Here is an 18,600-nt window from a genome sequence, read left to right on the forward strand (position 1 = left end):
TGTTTCCACTGTCATTTCAACCAAGCTAGATTCATAAATACAAAACTATGAATACGCTTCACAAAACTGATGCACATTTCTCAGAAGCAATGTCTCCCCCTGCTGGATATTTTGGTAAATACAGAGTGTGCGGGTATAAAGACGTTTGCATATTGAGTTTTTGGAACAATACTTAAAGGCAAGAAAACACGGGATGCGGGTCTTTTCCAGTGCTATTTTTTGTAGCCTACATGTTTTCTTTGTGTGCTCTTTAGTGTTATGAAAGACCGTAAAGGGATAGTTCACCCAAAAATGAAAATTCCGTCATTAATTACTCACCCCCACTTTGTTCCAAACCCGTAGGACCATCGTTCATTTTCGGAACACGAATTAAGATATTTTTGATGAAATCCGAAAGCTTTCTGAATAGACAGAAACGGTACTACCACGTTCAAGCCCCAGAAACGTAGTAAGGACATCGTTAAAATAGTCTATGTGACATCAGTGGCTCAGCCGTAATGTTATAAAGCTACGTAATACTCTTTGTGCTCAAAGAAAACAAAAATAACGACTTTATTCACAGTTTCTTCTCTTCCGCGTTTTTCCCGCCATTCACGAGAGTACCACGACGCATGCGTGAATGGCGGCGGAGACTGAGTGGAAGAGAAGAACCGTTGATTAAAGTCGTTATTTTTGTTTTCTTTTTGTTTTCCACTGATGTTACGAGTTTGGAACGACTTGAGGTGTGAGTAGGCAAATTAATGACAGAAATTTAATTTTTAGATTAACTATCCTTTTAAACCAGACTGTGTGATTCATTCTACATACAAGATATTTTCCTATGCAAGTCACATACAGGTAAAAGGAGGACGGGTCGACATCTAAAAGTTATTTTATCTCTATACCTCACTTTGTCTGGCTGTTCAGGTCGCAAGTGGCAGGTCTTTGCACAATAATTAGTCTTTAGAAGAAGGAACTGGGAGCACAGATGGTTTACATTCATCCGTTTAGCTGACGCTTTTATGTCAAGCGACTATAAAATATATATATAATACATAAAGCGATTGTCATCCTCTGATGTCACTCACACCTGTACACGTTTAAGCCATCAAATGTGTACTCTGGGATGAACTCAGATTCTCTAATCACCATCATCTTCTTCTGACCTCACGCTTGTTTAACGAAATACCAGCCAATTTTCACAGTGATGTTTCCCTGACGGATAAATTTGACATGAGATCGGCCTTAGTGACGACAGTCCATCTATGCCGGTTGTCATGGTTACACGGAAAGCCATCAATTAAGAAGCGGAACATGTCTCTGGCGCTGTATAATCTCCCCTGTAGCTAATATGCAAGAGAGAAGGGAGGTGAATATGGATCAAAGGTACAAAAGGTAATTATTATTTTCAGTTCTCAAGTGAAAACGTACCTCTTAAAGTCAGTGGTTAAAACTGCCTTTTAAATTAGGAGGCTGTATTATGCCGTATACAACTTTTATACTATATACTGATCAACCAGAGCCTAATTGATTAGTAGAGGCATTATTCAACACTGAATAGCTATATATGCATGCATAACTTACTATTACTAGACTACACATTTTTTATGGGATCCACAAACATCAACAGGTCCAAACTCTGGGTATCAATCTTGAGTCATGTATTAAATTATAGGCTAGCGTTATAGCACTGCAAAGTTATTTCTGGTTTTGCTTAACGGAGAACCCAAGATGATGAACGGAGCGTATACGTGAGGAGGACTATAACGTGCACTGGTACTCCTACGCGCCTCTGATCGTTCATTCAGCACCACAGCAACCGAACAGCGACCACGGTGTGCACGCCAGCAACGGAGATGGGAACGCTTGGTTTTTCAAAAAGCCGTATAGCAGTCGTTTTGTCAGGAAATATTATTCCGTTTTATCCAATTTCATCTGGACGCCTCGCGTGTTAATCTGTGGACGCCTGTTTACTGAAGGAATATACGCTGTAACGGAACGTCAAATGTGATTTGATCAAGAGCAACACTTCCGTGTCTAACATACTTTTTCTTGTGGTTCCTGTTCGGTCGTCAATCATGAAATACTTTGAGATTGTTTGTTGTTCCGAAAGCGCAAACAGCGATCGAGGAAATCAGAATCGCGACCACCTCTTGTCGAGGCGAGCGGTCCGCCACACCTGACTGTTTTTCTGCCTCCGGTTGTGACATGAAAACTCGGACCAGAAAGAAACGGATGAAAGGGCGAAGAGCTGCAAAAGGCCATGTGGATTTGAAAGGGAACACATCGGATTGAAGCGGGAGCCCAGAACAAACCCGAAGTCCAAACGCGACTGACAATCACAGGCATGGGGACACCAAAGATCAAGATATGGTCGGAGGTCTTGCAACCTGTTGTTGATCCTGAGTAACTAGACAGAGATTTGATGTTGATTGTATCTCAATGGCAATGAACTGAGAGAAACTCACGTGTTTTTGACTCATTTATGTCTTTTTTTGATTCTAACACATTCGTTAATTTGAGAAGTAGCTATATTGACCGCCTGGACTGGGCATGAGCTTAGATTGACGCGTTCTTTCGGGAAGATAAAACTATTTTTATTTAAAAGAAGAAAAAAAAAAACACACACACGTCTTGGTTGGCTGGTTCTGACCCTCTCCAGCCATGGGTTGCCTTCAGAGCGTGGCCTGTAAACCCCGAATTAAACGCGAGAACATCGTTGTTTACGACGTCTCTGCTACTATTGACCACTGCCCGACGGTGATCGAGGAGAATTCACCCATAGTGCTCCGCTACAAAACTCCGTATTTCAAGGCCTCCGCCCGGATAGTGATGCCGCCGATTCCTCGGAACGAGGCTTGGGTGGTGGGTTGGATTCAGGCGTGCACTCAAATGGAATTCTACAATACTTATGGAGACCTCGGCATGTAAGCATGGTGCATGGTTTATGACTTCAACGCACTCACTCTTGACCATGAACACTATTCTGAATTAAACTATGGAGATTTAGCCATCATATCTGGGTCAATGCCAAATAAGAATGCCCAAAATGACACAACCTACATTACCAGTCAGAAGTTTTTGTACAGTAAGGTTTTTAATGTTTTTTAAAATAACTGCTTTCTAAAAAAAAATGTCTTTATTTTCAAAGCAAGCCTGCATTTCTTTGATCCAAAATTTAGCAAAAGCAGTAATATTGGGAAATAATTTTACTATTTAAAATAACTGCTTTCTATTTGAATATATTTTAAAATGTAATTTATTTCTGTATATATATATTAATAATATATATATATATATATATTATTAAACATAATAATAATAAATGTTTTTGAGAAGCAAATTAGAATATTACAATGATTTATAAAGGGTCATATGATTGGAGTAATGGAGCTAAAAAAAAATCAGCTCTGAAATCATATGAATAAATGACATTTTAAATTTATAATTAAACAGAAAACAACACATTTACTGTTCAAAAACTTTTGACTGCTAGTATATTTTTAAAAAGCTAGAAAAAAATGCCAACTTCTTGGAAAAATGCAACCTTTGCATCCAAGTTTCATAAATGTTTACAAAACAGTTTATAACCAACAATAAACAACTCCAAAAATGTCAAGGAGTGTAACCATCAACTATAAAAGTTATAAAATACATGACTTTTGAGTCATGATTCATGAACATCGAGTTATTTTAAAGTTACTCAGTTGTTCCTGAACAAAAAGTCATTTTCATTATAAAAGGTCAAAATATCTGATTAAAAAAAAAAAAGATTAATTTAAACCTTACTCAAAAGCACCAAAGTGAATTTAAATTAGAAGTTGAAAACAGGTTTATTATAAAAGGAATTTATGTATTTATGTAAAACATCACTGACTCATCGCTCTCATTAGTTGTGCGAGTGTAAGTAAATCTTTCATTTATATGTGGCACTTTGTTTAATTATGTCTCTAAATGGTTTAAAGCAAAGGATAACTTCAGTGCAGTGCACCAGTGATTTATATTCACAGAGAGTATGCATACATCAGCTCAGTGCCTGAGGGGAGGAGTGTTTGCACCTTCATCAGTCACTGCTCTTTCATTTATACTCCCACAAATGAGTTTCACAGCCTGTCACTGGATCAGACGGGGAGAGACAGCGGATAAAAACAGAATAGCTGCTCTGAAACATCAGCGTGGTTGCGCTAAACAGAGTTTAGAACGCAATTACGTGCTCACCGCCTAATCTGCAAATAAAGACAGAGCAGGAGAACGAGATAGAGACATTCTCACACCCACCCACGAGCCCTGTGACGCGTGATGTGGGCCCTTCTGATGCTGCCTGGGGGGCCTGTCTGTGTGGAGGTGTGGACATGTGTGTGGGGGTGTGTATTACTGCCTGAGCGGGTGGTTGCGTGGGGTTTTCTGTGACACAGATGGTGCCGTACCGAAGACGAAATGCCAGCGTCGGGTCATACCTAACAACACCCAGCCACATTAACGTCCTGTCACACTGAGTCATTTGAAACTGGCAGCTGGGACCCTGATAATGAATGTCATCATTAACCCCAATTATCATTTGCACACTTGGACTCACCATTTTATATATTCAACAGCACAACACAAGCGCTCGTTTGTTTAACCTCTAAACGGTAATTTCTGCAGGTCAAGCTGGGAGCTGCCAGAGTTACGAGAAGGACTGGTGAAGGCCATCAGCGACTCGGACGGTGTGAGTTACCCGTGGTACGGAAACACAACCGAAACTGTGACCCTCTCCGGCCCCACGTCCAAACCTTCACGCTTCACTGTCAGCATGAACGATAACTTTTACCCCAGCGTAACATGGGCCGTACCCGTGAGCGAGAGCAATGTACCTTTGCTCACGCGGATCAAACGCGACCAGAGCTTCACCACTTGGCTGGTGGCTTTGAACATGGCCACACAGGAGAAGATCCTCCTGCAGACAGTGAAGTGGAGGATGAAAGTGGACATTGCTGTGGACCCCTCCAAGCCGCTGGGCTCTCGAGCAAGGCTCACCGGCCGGGTGCACCAGGACCAGCCCAAGGTGTTGACTCATATGGAGCTTATTCCCCCTAACGCTCTGGGTAAACCCAATGCTAATGATGCACAAGTGCTAATGTGGAGGCCCAAGCGAGGACCACCATTAGTGGTGATTCCTTCTAAGTAGCAGGTTGTGGGAAAACTTGAAGGTTTTTAATCAAAATAGTCAATTTGCCTTAAATCCACACTGCTGCCTTTAAAGAGATGCTTGGTTCTGGAATGGCCCTGGAGACACTTAAAGGGACAGTTCATTCAAAAAACTCTCCCTCATGGCACTTGAAACCTGTACGACTGTTGTTCCTTCTGTGTAACACAAGAAGATATTTTGTCCATCCAGCGAAACAAAACATTGGGCCTCACTGGCTTTAATTGTGCAGATTAAAAAAACAACAACACTGAGACATTTTTAAAAAATAGCTTCTTTTGTGTTCCACGGAAGAAATACAATCAGGTTAGGAAAAACTTAGTAGTTTGGCTGAACTGTCCCTTTAGTTTGATACTGACAATTGCCTTAAATCCTCAGACTCAAGTACTAAGGAGAAGAAACCATACTTCTAATATATACATTTGAGGTCAAAAGTTGCAGAATCTGCAAAATGTTCGTTATTTTACCAAAATAAGAGGGATCATACAAAATGAATGCTATTTTTTTTTTTATTTAGTACTGACCTGAATAAGACATTTCACATGAAAGACATTTACATATAGTCTATAAGAGAAAATAATAGTTGAATTTATAAAAATGACCCTGTTCAAAAGTTTACATATGCTTGATTCTTAATACTGTGTTACCTGAATGATCCACCGCTGTGTTTTTTTTTTTTTGTTTGTTTGTTTGTTTGGTTAGTGATAGCTGTTCATGAGTCCCTTGTTTGTGCTGAACAGTTAAACTGGTCCCACAAATTTTTGTGTATTTGAACCCTTTATAGCAATGACTGTATGATTTTGTCTTTTCACACTGAGGACAGCTGAGGGACTCATATGCAACTATTACAGAAGGTTCAAATGCTCACTGATGCTTCAGAATGAAAAACTATGCATTAAGAGCTGGGGGTGAAAACTTTTGAACAGAATAAAGATGTGTAGGCCTACATTTTTTTTTGTCTAAATATCGTATTTTTTTCATTTAGTACTGCCCTTCAAAAGCTACAGAAGATACTTACATGTTTCCCAGAAGACAAAATAAGTTACATTTACCATGACCTTCAAATTTAAAAAGTTTTCACCCCCTAGTTTTTAATGCATCGTGTTTCCTTCTAAAGCAGGGGTGGCGAACTCCGGTCCTGGAGAGCCGCAGCCCTGCAGAGTTCAGCTCCAACCCTAATTAAAAATCACCTGCCTGTTGCTTTCTAGTAACCCTTAAGACCTTGATTAGCTTGTTCAGGTGCGTTTGATTAGGGTTGAAGCAAAAATATGTAGGGCTGCGGCTCTCCAGGACCGACGTTCGCCACCCCTGTTATAAAGCATCAGTGAGTGTTTGAACTTCTGTAATAGTTGCACATGAGTACCTCAGTTGTCCTCAGTGTGAAAAGATCTGAAAATCATACAGCCATTGTTGGAAAGGGTTCAAATAAACAAAAATGCTGAAAAACCAAAGAATTTGTGGGACCTGAAGGATTTTTCTGAAGAACAGCTTTAACTGTTCAGGACAAACAAGGGACTCATGAACAACTATCACTTAAAAAAAAACAAAACAAAAACAAAAAAACAGCACTGGATCATTCAGGTAACGACACAGTATTAAGAATCAAGTGTAAGCATTTTCTTGTTGACTGTTTGTTAGCGTCTTTTATGTGAAATATCTTATTCAGGTCAGTACTAAAAAAATAACATGCATTTCTTTTGATCCCTCTTGTTTTAATGAAATTATTTACATTTTGCAGATTCTGCAAAGTGCATGTAAGCATTTGACATCAACTGTATAAAGGGATACTCTGCACAAAAATAACGATTCTGTCATAATTTACTCACCCTCATGTCAATCCAAACCTGTATAAATTTCATTATTCTGTGAAACAAAAAAAAAAAAAAAAAGATATTTTGAGTAATGGGGAGAGTTTATCCACGCAATGGAAGTCAGTGGGCTCCCATGTTGTTTGGTTCCCAGTGTTCTTCAAAACAATCTTCTGCATAAGAAAAAAAAAAAAAAAAAAAAAATACAGATTTGGAACCACATGAAAATGACAGAATTTTATTTTTTGTGTGGAGTATCCAAAAACGCAGTTAAAAAAAAAAAAAAAATATTATATTATATATATATATATATATATATATATATATATATATATATATATATATATATATATCACTGATTACTTTTCACTGATTACTTAACTCCAACATCTCTTTTTTAAAGGGATAGTTCACCCAAAAATGAAAACTCTCATTAATTACCCTCATGTTGTTCCAAACCCATAAGACCTTTGTTTGTCTTCAAAACAAACGTAGATATTTTTGATGAAATCCAAGAGCTTTCTGTCTATCCATAGACAGCAACGCAACTACGCCGTTCAAGGCCCAGAAAGGTAGTAAGGACATTGTTAACATAGTCAGTGCGACATCAGTGGTTTATCAGTGACATCATGTGTTGTGGTACTATCGTGAATGCGGGTCGAAGACTGACATGGATGAGAATACATAGTTCTATAAAGTCATTATTTTTGGGGGTTTTTTTTGCGTACAAAAAGTATTCTCGTAGCTTCATAAAATGAAAGTTACAATTAATCTCACACTATTTTATCAATGTCCTTACTACCTTTTTGGGCCTTGAACATGGTAGTTCCGTTGCTGTCTATGCAGGGTCAGAAAGCTCTCGGATTTCATAAAAAATATCTTAATTTGTGTGCTAAAGATGAACGGAGATCTTACAGTTTGGAATGACATGAGGCTAAGTAATTAATGACAGATTTTTCATTTGGGTGAACTATTCCATTAAATGTTCTCTGTAATAAGTGTTAAACATCACAGGAGCCAGTCTTGCTCAGGCAGAGCAGCAGCTTTCAATCCTAATTATAGATAAAACAAGAGAAGATGTTGTGCATGAATGTACGACTTCAGAAAGTCTACAGCTGAATTCAGCATTGCCTTTTTGCTCAATCATTATTGTTCAAAGTTCAGCAGAAGCAGAAGCAGAAAGCTCCAACAATCAGATGTTTGCAATTCAGCACGGCATGAATGAAGTAAGAAGAGACATAAGACTTCTAAGCACAACCTGGACTGTGAATACAGCTGCAGTGGAAATGAGGGAACCTCAGCTGCTTGAATTTCTATGCTCTAAGCTCAAGAATGTCTGGAGCTGTCTAATTCACTGTTCTGCTCACCTGGGAGTGAGGGAATCGAGGGAGGAGAAGAAAAAGATTTGAACAGTGCTGCAAACACCAACTCCCACCGCTACTCATTAGAGAGCTGAAAACCATCCGGACCTTCCTACCGAGATGACATGAACACACAACCTGACACAAAAGCACAACAAACACTCAACCGCCGCCTTCTTTGAAGCACCCTCCTCTTCCTCTACAGTGGAGTGACTGCTTGATTATCAAAAATGAATCCAGCCGGTTTGCTTGAGCATTAAAGCCATCGGATTTGTATAACTGAATTTACGATGCCATATGGGATGCACACTTCAAAAACAACATTATCGACGCTGGTCTTCAGAGGTCACCGTAGAGTTTATTGATTTTGAGGTTCACAGTGTGTTATGAAGGACTGGGCAGCTAGAGCGTCTTGACTGTAAAATCTATTTGCCTTTTTCATTAATTACCTTTTAAGCTGTGACTGCATGCATTGTTTTTACACCTTTTGAAAAAAAAAAAAAAAGCCAAGCTTTTCTTTTAAATTTTGTCCTGCCCTGGTGAAAATGTGTGTATTGTTTGAAAAAAAGGAAAAAAATATATAATTATACACCTGATTTATTATTACTCCTCACCAGATACCTAATATAACTTCACACATAGTGCAAAGTCGCTAAAAAAAAGCATTTCCTTGCATATATAATGGAATAACTCAAGTATTCTTCATTGCCTGGTGACAGAGGTAATCTGTAAAATAATCTGACTGAATCACAACTGACTGGCTAGCATCATTATAAGTATTATCATTTTCATTATTATAATATTAATTACAAAAAGATCCCTTATTCCCTCAACTTCTACAGCACAGAAACTAACCCAGCAACCCAGTCAGTTAAAATAGAATAAAATATTTTTAGGACCTAAGCAGACCTAAGTTTGAATAATGACACAAAAATACAGTGATGCAACGACCCCTTCAGTAACCAAATATCCATTGCAGAGTTTCTGCAAGATTCAAGTTTCATTTATGGCAAATTACTTGCAAACCAAAAGCAGTCATCGGCCCTTTAAGATGAACAGATATTAAATGGCCAAGAAGAGCCAAGTTTTGTGCTCAAGGTTCAAGTCCTGATTGTCCAAAAAAAGGTCTCCAGCAACATTTGAAAATGGCACGTTATGAAGTGTTTTTAATCCATCAGCCATTAATGTGATCAGCGCCGAATAATGTTTCTCACACTAAATGTGAGGTTCACTGAACCAGAGACCCAGAGAGTTTCACCCAGTGTGCTTCAGCTCAGCACTGCACAGCAGTGGCCCAGCCTGTTATCCAACCTTGTATCAATCCTTTTTCCCGCTCTCTACGCCTCTTCTCCTCTTCTCTGTCCTTCCACTCATTTCATCCTTCTGCTCCGCTCCACTTTCACCTCGTCCGTCCCCTTTTCATGCTCTGCTTGGGTTGGGTGCCGGCTTGCTTTCATAACCATAGAGAAACGTCGCCACTATGACCAATACTGTGCCCAGGAAGAACACACTGGAAAGGAAAGAAAAGAAAAATAAGTGGGTTTTCACATAAGTTCATTTTAATTCAATTGAATTTAATGCATTTATTGATCACAAGACGTAAAATGTCTTCTTTTACCTGGTAGGCTCAAAGTCCTCCAGCCAGAAATATGAAATTAATGTGGAGAGGATAATTGAGAGTGATGTAGCAAAGCCTTTCAGTATGTTGTCAGCATACTTGATGACAGCAGCTATCACGAGCCCTCCAAGAGCCTGTGGGAAATAAAAAAAAAAAATCAATTTATATTGTTGCACATTAATGTGTTGCAGGGGAAAAGCTCTTGTGTTGGCTTCCTGTTAGCAATTGACGATGAAGCAATTATCAGCTCTGACTCACACGTAAACTTGTTTTGTACTTCACTTGTACTGAGAAGTGTTCAGGCTTACCTGGAGAGCGACCACAATCCAGGTTAGCATGTTGTAGCCCTGAAACATCCCGTGTTGTTGAATTCTGTCACCATCGTAGGCCAACATCCCGAAGATCCCAAAAACCAAGCCAAACATGCCTGCACACAGAAGACACAGAGCGATCCACTACAGTGCTGTTCAAAAGTTTGGGATCAGAAAGATTTTTAATGTTTTTTTTTTTTTTTTTTTAAAGGACTCTCTTGCTCATCAAGGCTGCATTTATTTGATCAAAAATCCTAAAAAACAACTGTAATATTGTTAAATACGATTACAGTTTAAAATTAAGGTTTTCTATTTTAATATATTTTAAAATATAAATAAAAAATATAAATACAAAGCTGAATTTTCATCAGCCATTACTCCAGCCTTCATGATCCTTCAGAAAATATTAATATGCTGATTTATTATCAATTTTGGAAGCAGTTGTGCTGCTTAATATTTTTTTGAAACCTGATTGTTTTTTTTAGGATTCTTTAATGATTAAAAAGTTAAAAAGAACAGCATTTATTTAAAATAGAAATCTTTTCTAACAATAGAAGTCTTCACTATAATTTTTTTATCCTTTTAACACATCCTAGCTAGAAAGAATAAAAATTTACTGTCTACAAACTTTTCAATGGTAGTTTATATTGCTAAAAAAGATTTGTATTTTAACTAAATGCTGTTCTTTTCTACTTTTTATTTATTGACGAATCCTGAAAAAAGCATCACAGGTTCCAACAAAATATTTAGCAGCACAACTGTTTTTAGCATTGATTATTAGTAAGCATATTATAATCATTTTTGAAGGATCATGTGACCCTGAAGACTGGAGTAATGACACTGAAAATACAGCTTTGCATCACAGGAATAAATTATAAAAGAAAACCACTACTTTAAATTGCAATAATATTTCTAAATATTACTGTTTTTTCTAGATTTTTGATCAAATGAATGCAGCCTTGATGAGCACAAAAAACATTAAAAATCTTACTAACCCCAAACGTTTGCACAGCAGAGTATGTACAGTCATACAGAGGAAAGAACAGTAACTGGATGACCTTTTATTATTAATTGTATTGATTTAATAATTTATTTTGTGACAAATGTGAGTAGGATTACATATAATAAATGAATAAATAAATTAATTATAAACACACATGTTCTCCAATTATATTTAAGACTGAATAAATTGTCTAAAAATGAATTTAAATTCACAAACAGTAAATTAATTATTTCATTTATGCTACCATTCCAAAGTTTTATCAAAATACAGTAAAACAATAATATTGCAAAATATTATTAGAATTTAATTTTTTCTATTTTAATAGAGTTTAAATGCTGTTTATTTTCCATGAGAGCAAGCCTTAAATTTCAGTAGCCATTAGTCCAGTTATCAGTGTCAAAAGATCCTTAAGAAATCCTTTTTTTTTTTTTCTTTTCAGGCTTCTTTTATGCATAGAAAGCTCCAAAAGAACTGTTTATTTGAAACAGAAATCTTTTGTACTGTTATAAATCTGTACTAACACTTTCAATCCATTTGATGCATCCTTGCTGAATAAAGGTACTACAAAAAAATTATATTTTATATATTTATTTTACTGACCTTAAACGTCTGAACATTAGTGAATAAAAGAAGGCATCATACTGAGAAAACTAGTTGTGATAAACTTTGAAAAGATCAAATTATAGGTTATCAAATGTTGCCGCTCACTGAAAAACAGGGATGCTGTTTTGGCTCTGCTCATTACGGTGAACAGAAGTTCACATTAGGAGGTGAATCACTACAGACGCTCAATTCACACATTGCCAGTTATAAATAAACCCTACACTGAGATTCCACATGGCAGGAATGAAAACACACACGCATAAATATTCACCTTAAATGCCCGAATGTGACTTCAGACTGTTTTGTGCAAGGATTCTGTTCGCTGAAAGAAATAAAACCTAGTTGTCTGAAATCTGAGATTATCTCTCGGAAATACAGATTATATAGAAGGTAAACAGACTTCTAGTGTAAAAACAGTTTGAGTGTGTCATAGTGCTTCACACAGTCAGTTAATTTTCACCTAAGCTGTGTGAAGTGTTAATTTGATCTAAAAACGGACTTGTTTAGATTGAGGAAAAGCATCATACATTTCTACCCAATCTAAAATCTGTGCCCTTTGTGACAGCAGGTTCTCATTACACTAAAACCACAATTTAGAAAGTGACTTCATATGCAAAATCCCTTCAGTGCAGCGGTCAACAACCTTAGGCAGGTGTGTTTGCACTGGCACACACAGATGTAGTCGCCCATCATATTTTGATCTGCTTTTTGTTGCTTTTTGCTCTTAGAACAATACTTTCTCCTTAGGATTGTCAAAAATTCCACTGTAGGTTCCTGATCTCTGCTGTAAAATAATGATATTTAATAGGAACCTAATTGTACATGGCAGGAGGTGTAAAATAATGTAAGTACTAGACAAATTATCAATGCTCTTTACAGCAATCTAATTAAATGAATACTTTTTTCCCCCAAACAAAAAAAGGTTGAAAATGTACTCACTCTCAGGCCATACAAAATGTATAAGTGTTTGTTTATACATGGCAATATATTTGGAGAAATGTAGCATTACATCGCTTACTCACCAATGGTTCCTCTGCAGTGAATGGGTGCCGTCAGAATAAGAGTCTAAACTGCTGATAAAAACATCTTGTTTCTTACAAACACACAGCCTTCAACTTCACAAGATATTAACTGATGGACTGTAGTTGTGTGGATTTCTTGTGGATTATTGTGATGTTTTTATCAGCTGTTTGGGCTCTCATTTTGATGGCACCCATTCACTGCAGAGGATCCATTGGTGTGTAATCTAATGCTAATCTAATGCTAAATTTCTCCAAATCTGTACCAATGAAGAAACAAACTCATCTACATCTTGGATGGCCTGAGGGTGAATAAATTAAAATTTTTGGGACAACTCAATACAAAGATGCTTAGGATAATATAAGAGCCATTTTCTTTATAAGCACACTTACCAAGCTGGATGTTTCGGACCCAAACACTCTGCTTGGTCTCTTTAAGGATCTTCTCAAAGTAGACGCCAGCAAACCCACTAGAGCAACAGGCCACCAACACGGCCACCAGCCCTACGAACTGTGAGCCTGCGGTCAGCTGCTCTTTCTGAGGGTCTGACGGGGAGTCCGCTGGCCACTGTCCAAACAAACGATCATGAATTACATCAAAAACTACAACTAAAACTACAACAAAACCATGTTTTTGGCAGGTATTTTTACCTGGACAAGTGCAACACCAGCCATAAGAATTAGCAGAGACAACCACTGGTACACCCCGAGCCTGCGGCCCAGCATAGATACCGAAAACAGGGCTGTAGTCAGGATTTTCAACTGGTATGTTACCTGAAAGTGCACAAAAAAAAAAAAAAATAACACAACTAATAAATGAAGAGTTTGGTTCCAAAACATGATAAAATTGAGTTCCTGCCAAAATCAGTATTGTATCTGATTGGTATTGAAAAGTTTTTAATTTTATGCAAAATGCGATATCCGCTGTGTTATTCTGTCCTATTTTCTCCCTATTTTTCCAAACCGCGACAAACGCCAGTCTCCCTTCTCTGCAAAATGCGATACATCTGCTCAGCCAATCACAGCGCACAATTTCGCACACTGTAAACAGCAAAGGCGGCGCTTTGAATACACCCCGCATCCTAGTTTTCATCGTTGAGTAACGCATCACAGACATATCTGGCGAATCCTTTCATAAACAAAGTGTAGAGTATAAATATGAGATTCACTGCGCAGTGTAGAGAGCTTTGTTGATTATAATGGGACTTTGTGAGATTGCGATGAACTATGATGAATGACAGCTTTTAATGATTTTAAGGGAGTTTGTAAATGAGATACTGATTTAATACAATAGTTAAATAAACAAGAAGTTAATATTAAGTGACTAACATTGTCTGACTATAACACTATTGGCCTGATTTTGCTCTATTTCGTTGAAACAAAGTCACAACTGAGCTACTGTGCATCTCTATTCAAACACAGCTGTGTTTCCTTTATGAATGAACGTGTGTTTTTAAACAGATCTAGTGAGTCAATGAATCAATTACCCATTCATAAAGACAGTCACTTGCTTTATTCTTGAATGAATCAGCCGTTCAAAGGAATCGAATGATATGATTCAGTAACTAAAACCGCCACCTACTGGCAGTTTTAGTTTAATTTTTAAAGTATCTTCTTTTCAGTAATTTAAATCATTTAATATTTCTATATTCAAAATTTTATACTTAAAACATTAATCTCAACATTAATTTATGAATTTTATTGCACGCATGCCACCTCGAGCCTTATTAAACATATGCAAACACACCTACAAGCCACTTTTGTGTTCTTCTGTGCCACCTCTGTAGTACATATTAATTTTGTTTTGGTAACTTATTCTTATTCTGTTGTTTTAATTAGAAATTTTTAAAAAGCTTATAAAATATATTTTTTAAAAAATTGACAAAAGACACTTTTAATAAAGTAAAAAAAATGCCATTACAAAGGTAAAAACTAAATCCCCCTCTAATTCACTTTAAGGAGTCAAATATCACCTCGTAATGGGAAAACTAATTTTTGATCAGATTTTTTGATTATTGATTAGAAGGTGCTCCTAAAATTTTGACTGTGCTCCTAAATTTTTGAAGTTAGGAGCACAAGTGAAAAAGAAAAGTAAGCGTAGAGCCCTGATAGATTTATTGCATTTTGGGCATTAACTAGCATTAATAGTTAACAGTTACTGAAAATCTAAATCTGGATTTGAATTTTTAATGTTATTATAACTTAAAGATGCTATGTGAAAGTTTGAAACAGAAAATAGGGATTTTCATCTTGCTGCTTTCTTGGTAAAGAAAACACAATTTTACTCAAATTAATCAAAATGGATTTATAGCGTTTTGGAACAAAACTCTTCACATGGACAGTGACTTACCTGATAGGTAGCTGCATCAAGGTTGGACAGCGCTACATAGAGCAGGTTATTCTGTAGCGTGTAGATCCCTGAAGGAATCGCCAGCTTCAGCGTCTCTATAGGCTTGTGTAGAATCTCCTGTCTCAGAATACTGCTCAGCGCTCGACCGCTATAACCTGTTTCACAAAGACACAACAGTTACCCAGCAATAATGAATCAAATTCACAGCCAGTCCTCAATAGAAATGTAGATTTCTATTTTAATTAAATGCTGATTTTTAAACACAAAAATATTAAGCAGCACAGCTGTTGCAAACCTTGATAATAAGAGACGTTTCTTGAGCACCAAATTAGCATATTGGAATGACTTCTAAAGGATCTTGTAACACTGAAGACTAAATAATATTTTAAAATGCACTGAAATAGAAAACAGTTATTAATCATTGCAATTATATTGCACAATTGTACAGTTTTACTGTATTTTTAATTAAATAAATGCAGCAAGGGTAGTGTATATTTCAAATTTGAAAATCACATGTGAAAATATCTGTTTTTATCAGCACTAAAGAAAGAAGTAATCACTGGATTTGCCAAGTTGGTATCAAATATTTAAAAAAATATTCACAACCTGATTAATATCACCAAAGAAATTCATGCGTAGAATCATATATTCTGTTTTCTGACTGTAAATTGATTAGTAATCTAATTAGTACTTTTAGATTCACAAAAATTCTCAACATACATTTTTATAATATTTCTTCTGTGTTTTGTACAAAGACTGCTGCACCTGAAACTGACTGTATTTTCCTCAGTCTATTTCAGTCATGCCGAAAAGAACTGCAGGGGGTTCATGAGTTGATTAAAAAGTTAATAAAATCATAGAAATATTAAATTAAAAACAAATAATTAAAAAAAAAACAATCATATTAAAACATTTTAATTGTTTACCTGTAACGTACATCTCAGATCTGTGAACATGCGAATGTGATATTAAATTATTGAAATATTAACCTAAAAGATCAAAGAGTTTCAGCTAACAAAAATATTTGGGAATCAGTGCCTCAGAGACACTTTAATACAATATTTTGTAATTTCTTACAGAGACATTAATTTTGTTTAGAGTAGAAAGTGAAAAAATACACTATTTAATTTGTTAACCTGCATGTCGTGATTATTAAACAACAACTAAGAACAGTGAACATGCAAATTTAAATGTTCATTTAAAATATCAGGAGGTACTTTAAATAAATATATTAGGTTTAACTGACAAAGAAGTTTAGGACTCCCTGCCACATAAAGATATTTTGATAATTGTAATTAAGATATGAATTTTATCAGATGTTGTTTAGTGTAGAAAGGCGAGTACGACAGAAAAAGGAGAATGACTTTCTCAGAACTACATCTGAGGTCAAAAGTTTACATTCACCTAGCAGAATCTGCAAAATGTTAATTATTTTACCAAAATAAGAGGGATCATAGAAAATCCATGCTATTTTTTTATTTAGTACTGACCTGAATAAGATATTTCACATAAAAGACAGAAAAGGAAAGCTCAAGGAGGAAGGAAGCCCCATGCAACTCACTGTGATCTTTGAAGACGAGCCCCACACAAGTGAGGATCTTCAGGAACTCTGCCACCACCACCGCAGAGGAGGCCAGGTAACGCGGCCCGTCGCCCTGCAAGGTGCGCGAGTAACGCATGGTGAGCACCAGGGACGTGGTCTGGAACACCAGAACCCCCAGAGAGAGGTACTTCAGCTTGGCTGATGCCATGATGACAGCCTCTCACGAGGAGACCAGCACGGACTGGGGTGACATGAGAAAGAAAGGGGCAAAGAGCAGACAGATGTTGAAATACAATGTTGTCCCAGCTGGGTCTGACAAGCAAGCTGCTCTGCAAACATTAATGGCCATAAACAACAGCTATGTAGCGTTCACACAGTATAGTGTCTTAAAGCAAGAAATCAAACATTAACCATGAAGTTTGCCAAATTTAAGACATTTAAAGGGATAGGTCACTGTAAAATGAAATGTGAGTCATCATTACAGTCAGACTTTACTCCAAACACAAAGGGACACGTTGGTCACCATTCAGTTTCACTGTATCTTTTTCCATACAATGAAAGTCTACGGTGACTGAGGCTGTCATTTTGCTTTACATCTCCTTTTGTGTTTCAACGAGGGAAATAAAGTCACCATGAGAGTAAATAAATCATGAAATAATTATCACTTACGTTTTAAAATTTAAAAAAAGGACAAAAAGAGTACAATATTCAGCAACTTAAGCGTAAACAAAGTCAGCTGTAAAGAGTATTTAACGTAACGCATTTACGTTAAGAGTATTAACGACTAAATGTAAATAATAAAATATGAAAATGTCTATATTTTACCGTGAATCACAATAACATAGGCGAGAAGACGTTTGACATAAAACTGTTCCCAATTCGTTTTCAGCTGTAATATCGCATATTTTCAGTCTCACCTTTTCTGAAGACTAGTTACTGCAAAGATCCGGAAGAGTTTGCAGTTTGTGAGTAAGTTAGGAGTTTGACGGCAAACCTAAACGTTAAAACCCCGTCAAATATCCATCCTTCAAGATGAGTCCTACTTAAGTTGAATCTACACACAGTGAGTTAAATAGTTCAGTGCTGTCTTGTTTTGACAGTTAAACACTGAGAGCTACACTAGCTAAGCTATTATTTGAGGAAATCAACCGTTCTGGGTGTCGCTTGCGCATGTTCCTCTGCTATGTGTCCACCCATGCCGGATACCCTCATTCATCAACAATGAAAAGCGGACTGTCAAGTCAAGTGTATAAAATCTTCATATGACTCTTTACAGTCTTGCAGTACTTCCTAGTGTTTTGTTGTTTCGATGCTCATTATGAGTCGTTGTCGCCACCTGTCGGTTGGCGGACAGAATGATGACGACTTGGTTGAAATCGGAAGTGTACATACACCTTGCAGAATCTGCAAAATGTTAATTATTTTACCAAGATAAGAGGGAACATACAAAATGCGTGTTATTTTTTTATTTAGCACTGACCTGAATAAGATATTTCACATAAATGACGTTTATATAGTCCACAAGAGAAAACAATAGTTGAATTTATAAAAAAAGTACCCTGTTCAAAAGTTTACATACACTTGACTCTGTACTGTTTTGTTACCTGAATGATCCACAGCTGTTTGTTTGTTTGTTTAGTGATAGCTGTTCACGAGTCCCTTGTTTGTCCTGATCAGTTAAACTGCCTGTTGTTCTTCAGAAAAAATCATTTTTTGTGTATTTGAATCATTTCCAACAATGATTGTATGATTTTGAGATCCATCTTTTCACACTGTGGGCAACTGAGGGACTCAGATGCAACTATTACATGAGGTTCAAA

At 36.8% G+C, this 18,600-nt stretch overlaps 2 protein-coding genes across 3 annotated transcripts; one reads left to right on the plus strand and one right to left on the minus strand.

Annotated features, from left to right (window-relative positions):
- The first annotated feature begins 489 nt into the window (after positions 1 to 489).
- Positions 490 to 5,429, plus strand: fam78bb (family with sequence similarity 78 member Bb). Of its 2 annotated transcripts, none has more exons than XM_051117231.1 (2): positions 490 to 1,374; positions 4,624 to 5,429. In XM_051117231.1, exons 1-2 carry the CDS (start codon positions 1,331 to 1,333, stop codon positions 5,144 to 5,146), a joined length of 567 nt encoding a protein of 188 aa, XP_050973188.1. In that variant the 5' UTR covers positions 490 to 1,330; the 3' UTR covers positions 5,147 to 5,429. The 2 variants fall into 2 exon arrangements, with proteins under 2 accessions (XP_050973188.1, XP_050973187.1); XM_051117230.1 differs by lacking the exon at positions 490 to 1,374 and adding an exon at positions 1,741 to 2,906.
- Positions 5,430 to 8,671: 3,242 nt separating this feature from the next.
- On the minus strand, positions 8,672 to 18,093 carry slc35a3a (solute carrier family 35 member A3a). Its single transcript, XM_051117229.1, has 8 exons — positions 17,698 to 18,093; positions 16,799 to 17,021; positions 15,238 to 15,392; positions 13,539 to 13,661; positions 13,281 to 13,455; positions 10,260 to 10,378; positions 9,952 to 10,085; positions 8,672 to 9,843 (listed from the first exon to the last, which is right to left on the minus strand). Exons 2-8 carry the CDS (start codon positions 16,986 to 16,988, stop codon positions 9,753 to 9,755), a joined length of 987 nt encoding a protein of 328 aa, XP_050973186.1. The 5' UTR covers positions 16,989 to 17,021; positions 17,698 to 18,093; the 3' UTR covers positions 8,672 to 9,752.
- Positions 18,094 to 18,600: the final 507 nt, after the last annotated feature.

This window comes from Labeo rohita, chromosome 8, assembly GCF_022985175.1.
Source record: "Labeo rohita strain BAU-BD-2019 chromosome 8, IGBB_LRoh.1.0, whole genome shotgun sequence".
Classification (NCBI taxonomy): Eukaryota; Metazoa; Chordata; class Actinopteri; order Cypriniformes; family Cyprinidae; genus Labeo; species Labeo rohita.

What these genes read in the sequence shown, in the direction of transcription:
- fam78bb (XM_051117230.1), top strand. Translation starts at nt 2,644, where the DNA reads ATGGGTTGCCTTCAGAGCGTGGCCTGTAAACCCCGAATTAAACGCGAG. An exon ending in ACTTATGGAGACCTCGGCAT is followed by an intron (nt 2,907 to 4,623) that starts GTAAGCATGGTG and finishes TAATTTCTGCAG; the next exon opens with GTCAAGCTGGGAGCTGCCAG.
- slc35a3a (XM_051117229.1), bottom strand. Translation starts at nt 16,988, where the DNA reads ATGGCATCAGCCAAGCTGAAGTACCTCTCTCTGGGGGTTCTGGTGTTC. An exon ending in GCTCGTCTTCAAAGATCACA is followed by an intron (nt 15,393 to 16,798) that starts GTGAGTTGCATG and finishes TTTGTGAAACAG; the next exon opens with GTTATAGCGGTCGAGCGCTG. An exon ending in TTGATGCAGCTACCTATCAG is followed by an intron (nt 13,662 to 15,237) that starts GTAAGTCACTGT and finishes GTGCACTTTCAG; the next exon opens with GTAACATACCAGTTGAAAAT.